The sequence below is a fragment of the Cyprinodon tularosa genome, unplaced genomic scaffold (assembly GCF_016077235.1).
Source record: "Cyprinodon tularosa strain WSP-4 unplaced genomic scaffold, ASM1607723v1 ctg930, whole genome shotgun sequence".
NCBI lineage: Eukaryota > Metazoa > Chordata > Actinopteri > Cyprinodontiformes > Cyprinodontidae > Cyprinodon > Cyprinodon tularosa.
This window is the reverse complement of record NW_024039708.1, coordinates 290906-305418: the sequence shown is the minus strand read 5'-3', so window position 1 is coordinate 305418 and position 14513 is coordinate 290906. Positions and strand designations below refer to the sequence as shown.

The window sequence follows — 14513 nt, the reverse complement described above, 5'->3', positions numbered from 1 at the left end:
TGAATTTTTTTGCAGCTGTATTTTTTTGCAGCTGTATTTTCACCAGATAAAATTCAGTGTATAAAATTCGGTGTACAAAAAAAGGCAGATTCCAATGAGACTTTTTTTCATCCATATTGGAATGACAATGACCTGGCTGACTGAGAATCTTCGCCAGCATGTTGCTTGAATACGAACTCTTTCGAATTGATCTTGACATGTGGCCCAAAAAACCCGCTGACCATAGGAGTTCATTTCACATCCCTGCCTCCATTGATGCAGCTGCCCTGATTCCCTAACGAGGCAACGGCGTCAAAGGCGAGCAGTGATGAGATGCTCTGGAGCTGACTTCTCTTCACCCAGCAACTGTTCCACGCACACATTTTTTAAGCGTTCACTCGCAGGCTTTCCGTCATTGCTCCATAAAAACCGGTAGATTTAAAGGTAGGGGCCGGTGGCTCCACTTCCTGTGTGGGTGAAGCTGTGAGCAGTAAACGCCTGTGGCCTTCCATGACCATGTCACTTCTTGTTTTTTAATCTCCTCTATGTGAGTCTGTGTTGCGCTCATTCAACATATCAGTTTTGGGTGTTTGAAGAGCTGTGTGTGTGTGCGTCTGTCTGTCTGTATTCAGAGTGGCTCCAGGCCCTCATGCGTCAGAGGTCCTTTCTATTTCTATGGCCCCTGAGCAAACATATTAAGAACCACCTTATCACCGCTTAAACAGCGAGGGCCACACACACATTCGGTTGTGTCCTGAACACACATTCCACATTAACAAAAAAAAAATTGCTTTCAAACCAATCCCACCAAGCCCTCGGCCAAACTCTCCAAATGTCACCAGTCCCCCCAGTTTGAAGGGCTGGCCCCCCGAGGAGCTCTGGGCTCTGTGACTGGTTCCTGCGAGCAGTCGGTCACACGGCCTGCAGAAGCTCGGCTTTATAAACGCCAGATCCAACCAGAACGGCGTCCTTGACGAGCCTCGTTTAGAGGGACACACTTGGCCTTTCAAAGACTGTCAGCTCGGACCGAACCGAACCACGCCGTTAAGGGACTCCAGGGGCCCGCATATCCCCCGCAGAGCTCAGAGCATCATCTATTAAATGCAACTTTTCGTGGTTAGGAGACGCCTCGTTGTGACAGCTGAGAAGCAGCTGACTTTGTAAACCTGCAACAGAAAGTCTTCTGCAGACGCCATGCCGAGCAGAGCGGCGGCCATTTTTGGGATGAAGGTGGTTCTGATGAAGCTAATGCTGTCGGGAATACAGGTTGACTCAGCGCCCGCGGAGAGGCGTGGAGAAATGGCTGAACTAACAGGTGAGGGCGGCCATGTTGGCCAGGGAACGGGAGAAAACATCGAACAAGCTAACGCCATGAAATCAATGCTTTTATCCTATTTCATATATATATATATATATATATATATATATATATATACATATATATATACATATTTATATATGTATTTATTGTTTCAAAATTATATAAATTTATGATCTTTTAAGTACATTTATGTGCACAAATTTACCAGAATTTTGTTATATCAAATGGATAATTTTTTTCCCCATTTCATTCATTGTTTTCAAACTGAGCAATGAAGCAAAAAAAATATAAAAAAATAAACAAATAAATAAAATTCCAAAAGTTCTGGAAGGAAGGAAGCAGAAAAATTATTTATCTTATTTTATCTTACCTCAGGTATAACCGACATATTCACTGAGCATATCAGCTTTTATTTTGAAAAGAAATATTGTTTGATTCTTTGGTTCTTTTGCTCTGATTGTTCTATAAGCTGATTCTTTCTGTTATTTTTGACCATATGTTTTTTTAAAATCAATGAAATGTCACTGCGCCAGAGTCTGCTTTTATGGAATCGATGAGCTGAGAGCCAGAGGAGAGCGACGTTCGGAGCCCGAGGCCCCCAGGAACAACAAAACACACACATTCACCTCCGTCTATAGAAATTAAACAGTCAAGTCATTCTACACACTTTTATATAATTGGATTTTTAATTATTTAAATCATAATTTAAATATATTTTGAATTAATTCAACATTTAAAAATGTAACTCAATTCATAACTTTGAGTAAATAATTATCTAACCGGATCAAAAAGTGTATTAGGTACATAAATGAGTAAATAGTAATTGAATGAATAAGTAAATACATAAATAAATATATAAATAAGTAAATAAATAAATTGTCGTGGCGCAATGGACCAGCTATATACCCTTCATCGGGTGCTGAACGGTTAGTGGGAGGTCGCCCAACCAGCCCATCTGTGTTGTGTGGATCTGGAGAAGGAGTTGACCATGTCCTTCTTGATGCCCTCTGGGGGGTGCTCCTGGAGTATGGGGTCCGGGGCCCGTTCTCTGTATGACCGCAGCAGGACCTTGGTTCACATTGGTGGCAGTAAGTCTGACCTTTTCCCGGTGCATGTTGGCCTCCACCAGGGCTGACCTTTGTCACCGGTTCTGTTCATTACATCTATGGACAGAATATCTAGGCACAGCCAGGGCCAGGAGGGTGACGGTTTGGGAACCACAGGATATCACCTCTGCTATATGCAGATGATGTTGTCCTGTTGGTCTCATCAAACCAGGATCATTGGGGTGCACTGGAGTCCACCGGAGAAAGGTGGACTCCCCTCTTCAGGTCAGTCCTTGTCTCCAGTGGAGGAGTTCAAGTATCTCGGGGTCTTGTTCAGGAATGAGGGACGGATGGATCGATAGATGGATCGGTGCGGCGTCGGCAGTGATGCGGTCGCTGTATCAAACCGTCGTGGTTAAAGGTAGTTGAGTCAGAGGGCAAAGCTCTTGATTTACCGATCCATCTACGTTCCCACCCTCACCTATGGTCATGAGATCTGGGTAACGACCCAAAGGATAAGATCGTGAATACAAAAGGCCGAAATTGGTTTCATCGACAGGGTGACGCACCCTTCTAGATCAGGTGAGGATCTCAGTTACCTGTGAGGAGCTCAGAGTAGAGTCGCTGCTCCTCCATGTTGAAAGGATCCAGCTTAGGAGGCTCTGGCATCTGTTCCTGATGCCTCCTGGTCGCCTCCCTCAGGAGGAGTTCCAGGCATGTCCCATTGGGAGGAGGCCTGGTGGAAGGACCAGGACTATGGAGGGACGATGTCTCTGAGCTGGACTGGTGACGCCTCAGGAGCAGCTGGAAGAGGGAAGTCTGGACATCTCTGCTTAGACTGCTGCCTCCGTGACCCCGCCCCGGATAAAATGGATGGATAAATAAATAATAAAGTAATGAATAAATAATGGAAAAAATAAATAAGTAACTAAGTAAATAAATGGGTAAATAAATAAAAAAGTTAATAAATACAAAAAATTATCAAAAAGTAATTAAGTACTTAATTAGATAAGTAAGTAAATACATAATTAGGTAAATAAATAAATGCATAAATAAGTGGGTAAATAAAAAATTCAAATTAAATACGTAAATAATTCAATAAATAGGTAAATTATTAAATGAGTAAAAATAATAAATATATAAGGAGGCAGAAAAAAAATGTACATAATTAAATAAGTAAGTAAATACATAAATAATGAAATGAATAGGTAAATTAATAAATAATTAAATGAGTGAACAGATAAAGAAGTAAGTAAATACATTAATAATGAAAAATAAATAAGCATTTAATTAAATAAGTGAGTACATTTATAAATAAGTAAATCAATAATTAAATACATAAATTAGTAAATAAAAAAGTAAAAACATAAATCATGAAATAAGTAGGTATAAATTAATAAAAAAGTAAATGGAATAAATGCATCAATAAGTAAGCAAAATAGATAAATAAGTAAATAATTAAATAAGAAAGCATAAATAATGAAATCAGCAAGTAAATTAATAAATTAGTATATAAATTAATAAATGTGGAGCCTTCAGCTGTTTTTTTTCCATCTCACTGAGAATCTACATTTATATATCTATATATCTATTCTTCCTCACCATGTCAGTCAGACTGTGGTCTGGACTTGGACTAGGCCGTTCTGCTTAAAACAAGATCTGATTTTATTGATCCACGGAGAAATTCCCTCGTCTCTGATAAAAAAACAGAAGGTAAAAAAATGATGCAGATGGTGATTTATCTGCTTCCTCCCTCCCTGACCCATGGAAGCAGCACAACTTTTTATAAATTCTTCACCTTTAGTTGATAGTCGAGTAAAATCTTTTTTTATTCACTTTGAAGTGGAATTCAAAGCTGTATTTAAGCCTCGGAGGAGAGAAACCTTAGAAAGGAAACCCAGAGGAGAAATAAGGAGTCCATTTATGAACCCCATGTGCCTCACTCAGTCATTTAACTGTTTACATTAAGAGGATTCAGGAAAACCAGAAATACTGGATGAAATTAAATCAGGTTTAAACTTTAAAATCAAACTATAAGCAGGTTGGCTTTCATTGCTTTGTGCTTCAGTTTATTACCGTCTGATAACGGAATGATTTTATTTTGAAAAACGCATCTTATGTTGCAGTGAGAAACATCGCAAACACGTCTTTGGCTAGCAGCCTTAGTGTTTTTCACATCATCTATGGCAGGCCGTTTGAACATAAAATCAGCTTCTTCTGACGAGTCATAATTGAAATAACATTTTGACATCCTTGAATAAGATCAAGATATCTTCAATCAAAATGCCATCTGAGATGTCTCAAACAACGTCGCCTGATTGGTCATTTAAAGTGTCCAGAATTATAATCAAGATATCTCCAAGATAATTTGGATTATATATTTTCATATAAATGAATAACAAAGCTGTATACCATTGTCTTGAGCCAGAAAAGGGTAGAGTTCTTTTTGCGGGTTGGGGAGGATGTACTGTACCATACATATACACATACTTCAGTGACAGACTGCTGTACCTTAGTTACACTAACCAGCTCTATCGCAGATCTTTCCTACCAGAAGCTATTGGACTCTAGAACCATTACTGCTGAAAAACAACTAAATGAATCTCATCATCTCTGCAGCTTTTTTCCTCTCTGTTTCATCCTCTAGACAGAAACATTCCTCCACCTTTAGCCCATTTCTTAAAATCAGCCTTCTTAGATGCAAACATCTTTTAAAGTATGCTATTTTTAATAACTAATAGCTCTTCTGTATTCCTCCCACACTGCGAACTGGCCCTTATTTACACACATTGTTTTGATCTGTTATATTCCAATCATGTTTCACCTGCTCCTCATTTCCTCACTAAGGGGTGATAAATGTAATTTCTACCCTGGTCTATTCTCCTCTCCATCCATCTTCTCCTGTTTAATCCTTGTCAGAGTGGCAGTGGGGCTGGTGTCTATCTCCAGCTATCTATGGGTGAGAGGCAGGGTCCACCCTGGATAGGTTGCCAGGGCAACACAGAAAGAAACAGGACAAACAATCATTCACACACGCCTAAGGAGAATTTAAAGAAACCAATTAACCTAACAGTCATGTTTTTAACTGTGGGAGGAAGCCGGAGAAGATGCTAACTCCAAGCAGAAAGACCCCAGGCCGGGAATCGAACCAGTAACCTTCTTACTGCAAGGCAACAGTGCTTTTTTATTGTTATCTCCCTTTCATCTCCTCTTTCTTTCATCTTTTTCCTTTTTTTCCTGTTTTTCCTTCCCTGTTCTACTTACATTGCAGTGTCCATAGAATCTGTAAAACTCCCTGCATAATTATAATAAAGCTATTTATATGCATAAATCAAGCGAAACACTATGGCCATAGCCATACTGCTCCACTGGTGAAAGTAAAATCTGTTGGGCTCTTTTTGGGATCAAGATGATTATTCTTATTGGACAGACAAGACACTGTTAAAAAAAAAAAAAAAAAGAAAGACAACAGTGCTATCCATTGTATCTCCTTTCAAAGAAAGTTAAAAACAATCCTCTGAACTTTGTTTCCAAGTCTGAAGACGTTTCTCTTCCATCCAGAAGCTTTTTCAGTTCTAAATGTCAGAAATAGCGTTTAGTTCCAGGTTTTATCCAGCAGCCCAACAAAGCCTGGTTTTAGTTTAGAAAACATGCAGATAGAAACGGATGAACGGGTCCCCCCCTTTGGAATGGGGGTCGTTTGGCCCATTCCAAAGGGGTGGACCTCAAACTCAACGCTATTCCTGACATTGTTAATTGCAAAACGTCTTCAAACTTGGAAACAAAGTCCAATAGTTTGTTTTCTATCTTTTTTTGGAATGACTATGATCTGGATGACTGAGAATCTTCACCAGCTTACTGCACTACCGGGCAACCCTTAGGTATTCCTGGAAAAATAATTTATCCTAAAACTCTTTTGGAATTAGAAGAAAATGTAATTATATCCAACAAACACAGGAAATCATTGCAGATCATGAGGTGTAGATCAAGAAGCAATGTTGATCTCTGCCTGGTTCAGTCGCTACCACCACAACGAGACTATATGTTTTTCTTCCGCGTCTGGCTCACAGCCTCCTTTTCATTCTCAAACCTCGTCAGCGGGGGGGTTTACGCCTGGCACTGTTTGTAGGAACAGACTGAAGATTGATGTTAAGGTGTCGGTTGGAGATGCCCGTGCTATGGCTAGTCTTCAGTCAGTCTCCTCAGTACACCTTGCCACTCAGGCTGAAAGGTGGGGTGGTGAGGAAAGCACATCCGTGTCCTGCTGTGGCTAGAAGTTACAATACACAGAAGATCCCAGTTCCACCACTACTGTGGGGCATGAAGAGAGGAGATGTTGTGAACCATTGTGGAAGCATTCTGGTGCTAAAGATAGTACACCTTAAAAACAATTTTCTGTTGTATTGTGAATTGCTTTTTAAAAGACATTTGTTTAAACTAATGTGTTTTCTAACCCTTGTTGATTTTTCCTCCTATTTATGTCCAGAAAATCTTTGGATTTCAGAGCCACAGAGCATGACATCAACCATCCAAAAGCTGGTTTCGATGACTGGTTAACATTTTAACTTTCAGAAACAACTTTTGAAAAATGTCTTTCTGTCTAAAGTCCCTGAAAATACTGGCCATTTCCCCAGGGTGTTCCCTAAAATCACCCTCCCTGCACCATGTGAACTGTGAGCTGTCTCTCTGTCTGGCAGGTTTTGGGCGAGGCCTTGATCCTCCACTAGGGGGCTCTACAGATCCCTCGTCATTCCTCCTGAATCCGAGTCAACACATAAAAACCACCTGGCCTGATCGAGCAACAGGAAACGCAGAGAGAATGACTCCAAAAAGCATCACCGTTGGCATCATGGAGGGAGAATCGCAAATTAGAACAGACGTGGCAAGACCAGACAGTCGAGCCAAGATTGCCCGGATGATCTCAGCCCTGGCAGAGCTGCACAGGACCTTCAACAGCACTCTGAGCTCCCACATCACCTTCCTCCCTCGTGGTAGTAACAGCCTTCTTCTCTCTGACATGAAACGTCCGAACTGCTTCCACCATTCCTCCTAATCATCATCTGGCATCTTCTCTTTTCTCTCTTCTTCGTCATTTCAGGAAACAGCAGAAATCCGAAAAGGAAACCAAAAGTGGTAAGGTTCAGTTTGGTTTCAAGTTGACGATTAACAGCAATTATCAAACCCATGGTACTTGGATTCTACATCTGAACTCCTTTAGAGGTGCAGAACCGTCCAATTTAGGCCAAATTACCGAACAACACAGAGATCATCAGACAGGGTAGAACATTGATCTCTCAGGTGAAGAGGGCAGATTGAGCCATGACTTGTTTGGATCAAGAGGACAGAAACAGGAGGGTTAGGAGTTCCTTTGACTGACGCTATTGATGGATACAAAGAGGTTGATTTGTTGATGCGTGTTCCAGTTTGCTGTAGGACTAATGAGTCTTACTCTCATTGCTTTTTTTGGAAGCCCCCTGCTGCAGATAAAGGAGCGAAGACCACCCCTGCCCCTCCGCCAGTCTCTGAGACCACCACTGCCGGGGCGAGCCCAGATTCTGACACCCCTGGCCTGTCGGGACGAAACTTGCGGAAGCCTTTGCCACCACAGAGCAAGAAGACCAATAAACGAGGTAAGGAAGGCCAAAAAGTCTGCTTTAGGAGAGTCTAAAGTCAAAGTTAAACCACAAACAGACGTTCCCTGAATTAAGCCTAACTTTTTTTGAAGGAAGGAGGTACAGTAGTTCTTGAGCTGAGTTCTTATGCCATCTGATGAGATCTTTGTTGTGTTGGCCAATGCCGGCTGAGGTGCCTTTGGACGGTGAGGCCTAGAAACATGAGGGAAACTTACATTAAACGTGGCTTAAATCACACTGAAAACATGTTAGCATCAACGAGTCCAAAGTCATGCGTTGAAAACATCTCCCGTGCCCTTGACTCGAATCTCACATCAAGTGTTTCTTTAAAAGACCCAAATATTTATTTGACTAAGTTTTTGATGCTGAAATAACATATCAGAATAAATCAAGTTTATTTTGCATGATACAGACATTTTAAAGCTCAATAACCAAGACAAAGGTCGATCTTTTCTCCACAGTGTGTTTCTGGAAGTACTGTTCCCAGAACTAAGGTGTCCTGCTGGTGTCCCCCACCCTACATGTCGTCCATCTCCGATCTTCTTAGCACTGGGATCTTCTGAGAGGAACACCAACCCAACCGTCTGCCGCAATCAACGTCTCAAACATTTCAACAGTGCCCATCAGACACTTCTTGCTTTTCTGCTTTTGTCCCGTTTCTTTTGAACTCAAAGTACTTTGAACGGTGCAACATAAGCTCAAACTGGGATCACATCTGCTTATTTCCCAGCAATGCAATGCTGACATAGAGTTTCTCTATAGTTATACCTGACATCCCTTCCCTCCTCTGCTGTGTCTTTGCTCTGACTTGTCCTAGGCGACTGTTGCCGGGCATCGGGAGGCTCCTGGCTCACCCGCAGCCTGGCGCCGCCTGGACTCAGCCCTTTTCTTTTAGCCATATACTAACAAGACTGACTGATCAAAGAAGACGATGTGTGCTCATGGCGCATGAACAGACACTCTGTTAGCGGACGGGCACATGTCAGCTCTGTCTGTGCCGTATTTCTAATAAAGTTCATCCGTGGCATGGCGAGCAGCGGCTGTGATGATGATGTATGACCCATGTTTCACTTTCTCTACCCTCTCAGGTTAGAATCTGACGTCGCTGAACAAGGAGGTTGAGTTTGACTTCATGAATTTGATTTAAAAGGAGCTGTCTGCGAACTAGAGCAGAATAAAAGCCAGTAAAACTCAGGTTTCCCATCTACCCACTGGAGCCGTGTGGCACAGACCAGTTAACAACCATCCAGCAAAGATTTAAAGGAGGATGTAATTGCCTGCTGTCTCTGATGAGTCCTGTACAAATGTGGATTTGGTTGATGTTCCCCACAAAAGGCTCAGGATGTTAGATATCTTCTGATTTTAAACATGCGTACGATGTCAGAAGGTAGTCAGGCAAACAGCAGCTACAGTCGGACAAACACAGAACTTTTTCAGGTGATCCAAGATTTCTCAAATAGTTCACCATGAGGGAGAAGGTCTTTGCTCCAAACGAGTCATTCCCACCAGAAGCAACAGCTTCCTGAAAAAACGAATCTTCCAGTTTGGATCGCATAGAATAAAAACGACTTCCCTCTGTAAAGAGACACACATTTACCAACACATCTGTTTCCACATTTATTTATTTAAATTTATGGTGTCTCTTCTGTAGATGAATTATTAGGGCCAGAGTAGAGATTTCTTTTTTTAAATATGAGAAAAATGTAACATTATAAAGGTGTAATATTATGAGAATGAAGTCGCAACATTAGGAGAATAAAGTCCTATTATAAGAATAATGATGTCACATTATAAAGACATTATAAATTTGCAACATTAGGAAAGTAAAGGCGCCACATTATAAGAAAGTCATAATATTACAAATATAAAGTCATAACATTAGTAGAATAAAGATGTAACATTATAAAGATGTAATATTACGAAAATAAAGTCTCAACATTATCAGAATAAAATCATAATATTATGAGAATAAAGTTGCAACATTGGCAGAATAAAGTCATATAAGAATAATTATGTCACATTACAAAGATGTAAATTACGAGAAAAAATTGCAACATTCAGAGATTAAAGGAGCCACATTTTCAGAGGAAAGTCATGTTACGAGAATAGTGATGTAACATTATAAAGTTGTAATATTACGAGAAAAATTCGCAACATTATCAGAAGAAAGTCAAAACATTATGAGAATAATGATGTAACATTATAAAGACGTAATATGAAAAATATTACGTCTGTGACTAAAATAAAGTCACAATATTATCAGAACAAACTAATAATTTCATGAGAATAAAGTCATGTTATGAGAATAATGATGTAACATTAAAAAGACGTAATATTATGAGAATAAAGCCGCAACATTAGGAGAATAAAGTCCTATTATAAGGATAATGATGTCACATTATAAAGACATTATAAATTTGCAACATTAGGAAAGTAAAGGCGCCACATTATAAGAAAGTCATAATATTATGAGAATAAAGATGTAACAGTATAAAGACGTAATATTACGAACATAAACTCACAACATTATCAGAAGAAAATCATAATATTATGAGAATAAAGTCGCAATATTGGCAGAATAAAGTCATATAAGAATAATCATGTCACATTATAAAGATGTAAATTACGAGAAAAAAATTGCAACATTCGGAGATTAAAGGAGCCACATTACCAGAGATTACGATAACAGTGACGTAACATTATAAAGTTGTAATATTACGAGAAAAAGTCGCAACATTAAGAGAGGAAATTCGCAACATTATCAGAAGAAAGTCAAAACATTGTGAGAATAACGATGTAACATTATACAGACGTAATATTTTTAATATTACGTCTGTGACTAAAATAAAGTCACAATATTATCAGAACAAAGTAATAATTTCATGAGAATAAGGTCATGTTATGAGAATAATGATGTAACATTAAAAAGACGTAATATTACGAGAATAAAGTCGCAGCATTGTCACAATAAATTTTTTCTTAGACATGCTGATAATAATTTGACCATGGTGTGCTAAAAGATTTAATATTATCGTATCTGTGAAATTGATGCCTTTACATGACGCTCCACATTCCTAATTTTAGGGAAGAAATTGCTTCTTGAAGAATTGTCATAAAAAACAACATTAGTTCGTAAATCTACGACTTTATTCTTGTAATATTATGACTTTATTCTCCTAACGTAGCGACTTTATTCTCATATTTAAGAAAAATAAAAATCTCTAGGCTGGCCCTAATACTCATTCCTGCGGTTGCCAATGGTAACCATTAAATAACACAGATCAGTGGGCTGATTTAAGAACACATGGACATTCATTTGATGCTTTAAATGGACCATTTACGGTTGAATATGGGCGGAGCCTTGTGTGCATACATTCCCATGGTTTGATGAAACCAAAATATCTTTTGATGGCACAATGCTTGGCTTTTCATTGCAAACTTTTAGTAAAGATCCTACATATTCTTTTATAAGGGAAAACTCTGACTTTTTTCTTTTCCTGACTTGGTTTTCAGGGGCAGGTCTGTGGGACCTCACGCCCGCTATGAACTTAATACTGAGCAATACACAAAAATACGCAAAGGCACAATATGCAAAAAACAAAAAAAAGAAAATTAAAGAAATAATTTATCTTTATTACACATTGAAAATTATAATAAACAAAGAAACAATAAGAATAATTCCAGGTGACATTTTACGTTATGTGTCATTTATCACTCTATTTAATCTTCTCAATTAATTCAGGATAAAGAAATATATATATGTGGCTTAGTAATGCTGCCTGTAGCAAAGAGACAGAATCAGTCCGATGAACGTCGGTACTTGTGGGGGAAAAAAGTTTATTTCAAACTTCTACACCTGAGAATTTAAACAGTACCGTGTTTTACTACAGAGAATATAAACGGTTCTTTTGCTAGCAGTCGTAAGAAAAAGTGAGAAACTGAAGGAAACAAATCCGTGTATCATTCGTTCTTTCTATTTTCAATTGTCAATCAAAAAACAAAAAATAAAAAATTGACTGGTTATTTTGTTTTTTGTTTTTTATGGTTAAACCAAAAACGAAAAAAGGATTTGTTTTTCATATATCAATTCTAAGCTCAGATCAAGAATACGAAATGGAAAAACGCAGAATTTGATTTTAATATTTAATCGGTACAGTTTACGTGACCCGGAAATAGCTCTTTGCGAGGCAGTGGGGTGATGAAGTGGCTACCATGGCGACGCTAGAACGCTGTTTGTTGTTGCTAGTTAAAAGTACAGTGCACAGAAAAGTTTCAAGAAAAAAGTTATACCTGGAAAATCCTGCTGATTTTCTCCGTTGTCATGTCCTCCTCCTTAAGAGTCACACGCTTGGATCCTCGACCGTAACTGTCCATGGCTGATAGGTCCGACTGCCTTATCTGGTGCAGCTTGATCGAACGTGGTGGGGGTAAGCATAGATATCCATAATAAAGCCTTTATTATGGATATCTATGGGGGTAAGCCAATTGTTTTTTTTAGCTAAAGCTCCACCAAACTTCCGGGTCACGTAAACTGTACCGATTAAATATTAAAATCAAACTCTGCGTTGCTGTCCGTTTTTCCATTTCGTATTCTAGATCTGAGCTTAGAATTGATATATGAAAAACAAATCCTTTTTTCGTTTTTGGTTTAACCATAAAAAACAAAAAACAAAATAACCAGTCAATTTTTTATTTTTTGTTTTTTGATTGACAATTGAAAATAGAAAGAACGAATGATACACGGATTGAAACAAATAAAGACACCAGATGTCTGAAAACAAAGGCCTTGACGTGTGATCACAGTGTAGCATGTTTCATTTCATAGTTTGAGATGTTAGCTGATGTACATAATTTCCCACGCGTTGAAACTTGTAAATAAAGAAAAGAAATGTCACCTTGAAAACGTCCCATAAAGATGCAGCCCAAACGGTGAACACTTAAAATAAAGCAATCAAATTTTATAGCTTTTATAACTACGACGGAATATTAGGGCAAAATTACAAGATTAAAGTCACCAAATTACTAGAATAAAGTCGTAAATTTATAAGAATAAAGTAATAATAATAATAATAATATTAGGGCCAGGTTAGAGAGTCTTTTATTTTATTTTGTGAATAAAGTCGTAATATTATGGGAATAAAATCATGAAATAATGAGATTAAAGTAAAAAATATCGAGAACAACCCGTTTCAGAAAGAAAGCTTGAAGCTCCGCCCAGCAGATCACGGCCGACCAGCTCCACCAATCAGCAACCAGAGTCCACTTTGAAATCCTGCCCAGTTTGATGCTGCTGCTAAAAGATTTCCTGATTTATCAAACTGATGCTAAAGTATAACTTCACATAATGCTCCTCATTCCTCATTTTAGGGAAGAAAGGGATTCTGGGAGGAATTTTACATAAAATACAACTTTATTCTCATAACATTAAGACCAGTCTTGTATAAAGTACTGGAATCGCGGAGTCAAGTAAAAGTACCTCTCCAAAATATGACTTTGGTAAAAGTCCAAGTCACTGACTGAAATGTTACTGGAGTAAAAGTCCTAAAGTATCTGAAATGGCTTGTACTTAACCTCTTACACCCTAAGGGGGTATAAATAAATTTCTGCCTGACAAAAACACACAAAAGTAAATAACTTATAGCCTCAAAGCTATTAGATTTAAGAAGAAACTTTTGGTACGTCTGTAAAGGTAAGATGTCATAGAATGGTTTTCTGGTGTCAGCACCATTGTAGCTTTGACCCTGCCTGAAATATTAGGGACAAAATACAAAATATTTTGCATTTTTTGAACCTCGCCAAAATTTTCTTTGAAATAAACATTGCAAAACACTACCAAAATATTATTTATAGCACAAAAAAGTAGTACAGACTTTCAAATCTAAATGTTGTGTAAAAATATACCAAATTTGGACTCAATCAGATGAATCATATTTATTTTAGAATGGTATTAGTGAGAAATTTCTTAGGTAGAGAGGCCATTTTGGCACATTTATCCATAAATGTCGCCAAACTGTGCCAAATATGTTTTTTACATCAATACTTGGGGTTTGGTAAAACTACGAGGTCACGTAGCAGCTGGACCCGCCGGTGGGTCCGTAGGGTTCTAGGGGTTAAGTATAAGGATTACTGTAAGAATAGATGTACTCAAGTAATGTAGTGAAAAGTAGAAGTAAAAGTAGTGCAGTTTTAATGACATTTTTTTTTACATTTTGTTAAACTTTGAAGGTTAAATTCACTTAAAATAACAAACAACCAAGTGTAGGATAAATTTAGACTGGCTTTGCGAAACAGGCGTATCCTATTGGTGTTGATGAACGAGCCCAGGCAAGACCCGACTTTGTAGTCAGTAGGCGGGGTCAAAACACTTGCGTTTCTCTCGCTCGTTTTTTTTTTTTTTTACTTAGTAACCAAACCAAACATTGAAAAATGTATCGGAGTAAAAGTATGCAATTAAATTCGTAAATGTAGTGAAGTGTAGTGATACTCTTGCAAAGTATAAAGTACTCCACAAGTACAGTAGTGAAGTATTTTTAC

The 14513-nt window shown here is 38.4% G+C and overlaps 1 protein-coding gene across 2 annotated transcripts; it reads left to right on the top strand.

Moving 5' to 3' along the window:
- The first annotated feature begins 1071 nt into the window (after positions 1-1071).
- Positions 1072-9553, top strand: urp2 (urotensin II-related peptide). Of its 2 annotated transcripts, none has more exons than XM_038274808.1 (5): positions 1072-1294; positions 7044-7334; positions 7445-7479; positions 7817-7976; positions 8441-9553. In XM_038274808.1, the coding sequence occupies exons 1-5, from the start codon at positions 1174-1176 to the stop codon at positions 8470-8472; spliced, it is 639 nt and encodes a 212-aa protein (XP_038130736.1). In that variant the 5' UTR covers positions 1072-1173; the 3' UTR covers positions 8473-9553. The 2 variants fall into 2 exon arrangements, with proteins under 2 accessions (XP_038130736.1, XP_038130735.1); XM_038274807.1 differs by having other exon boundaries at positions 7044-7337; positions 8441-9545.
- Positions 9554-14513: the final 4960 nt, after the last annotated feature.

What these genes read in the sequence shown, in the direction of transcription:
- urp2 (XM_038274807.1), top strand. Translation starts at nt 1,174, where the DNA reads ATGCCGAGCAGAGCGGCGGCCATTTTTGGGATGAAGGTGGTTCTGATG. An exon ending in AGAAATGGCTGAACTAACAG is followed by an intron (nt 1,295 to 7,043) that starts GTGAGGGCGGCC and finishes TCTGTCTGGCAG; the next exon opens with GTTTTGGGCGAGGCCTTGAT. An exon ending in CAAGAAGACCAATAAACGAG is followed by an intron (nt 7,977 to 8,440) that starts GTAAGGAAGGCC and finishes TTTTCTCCACAG; the next exon opens with TGTGTTTCTGGAAGTACTGT.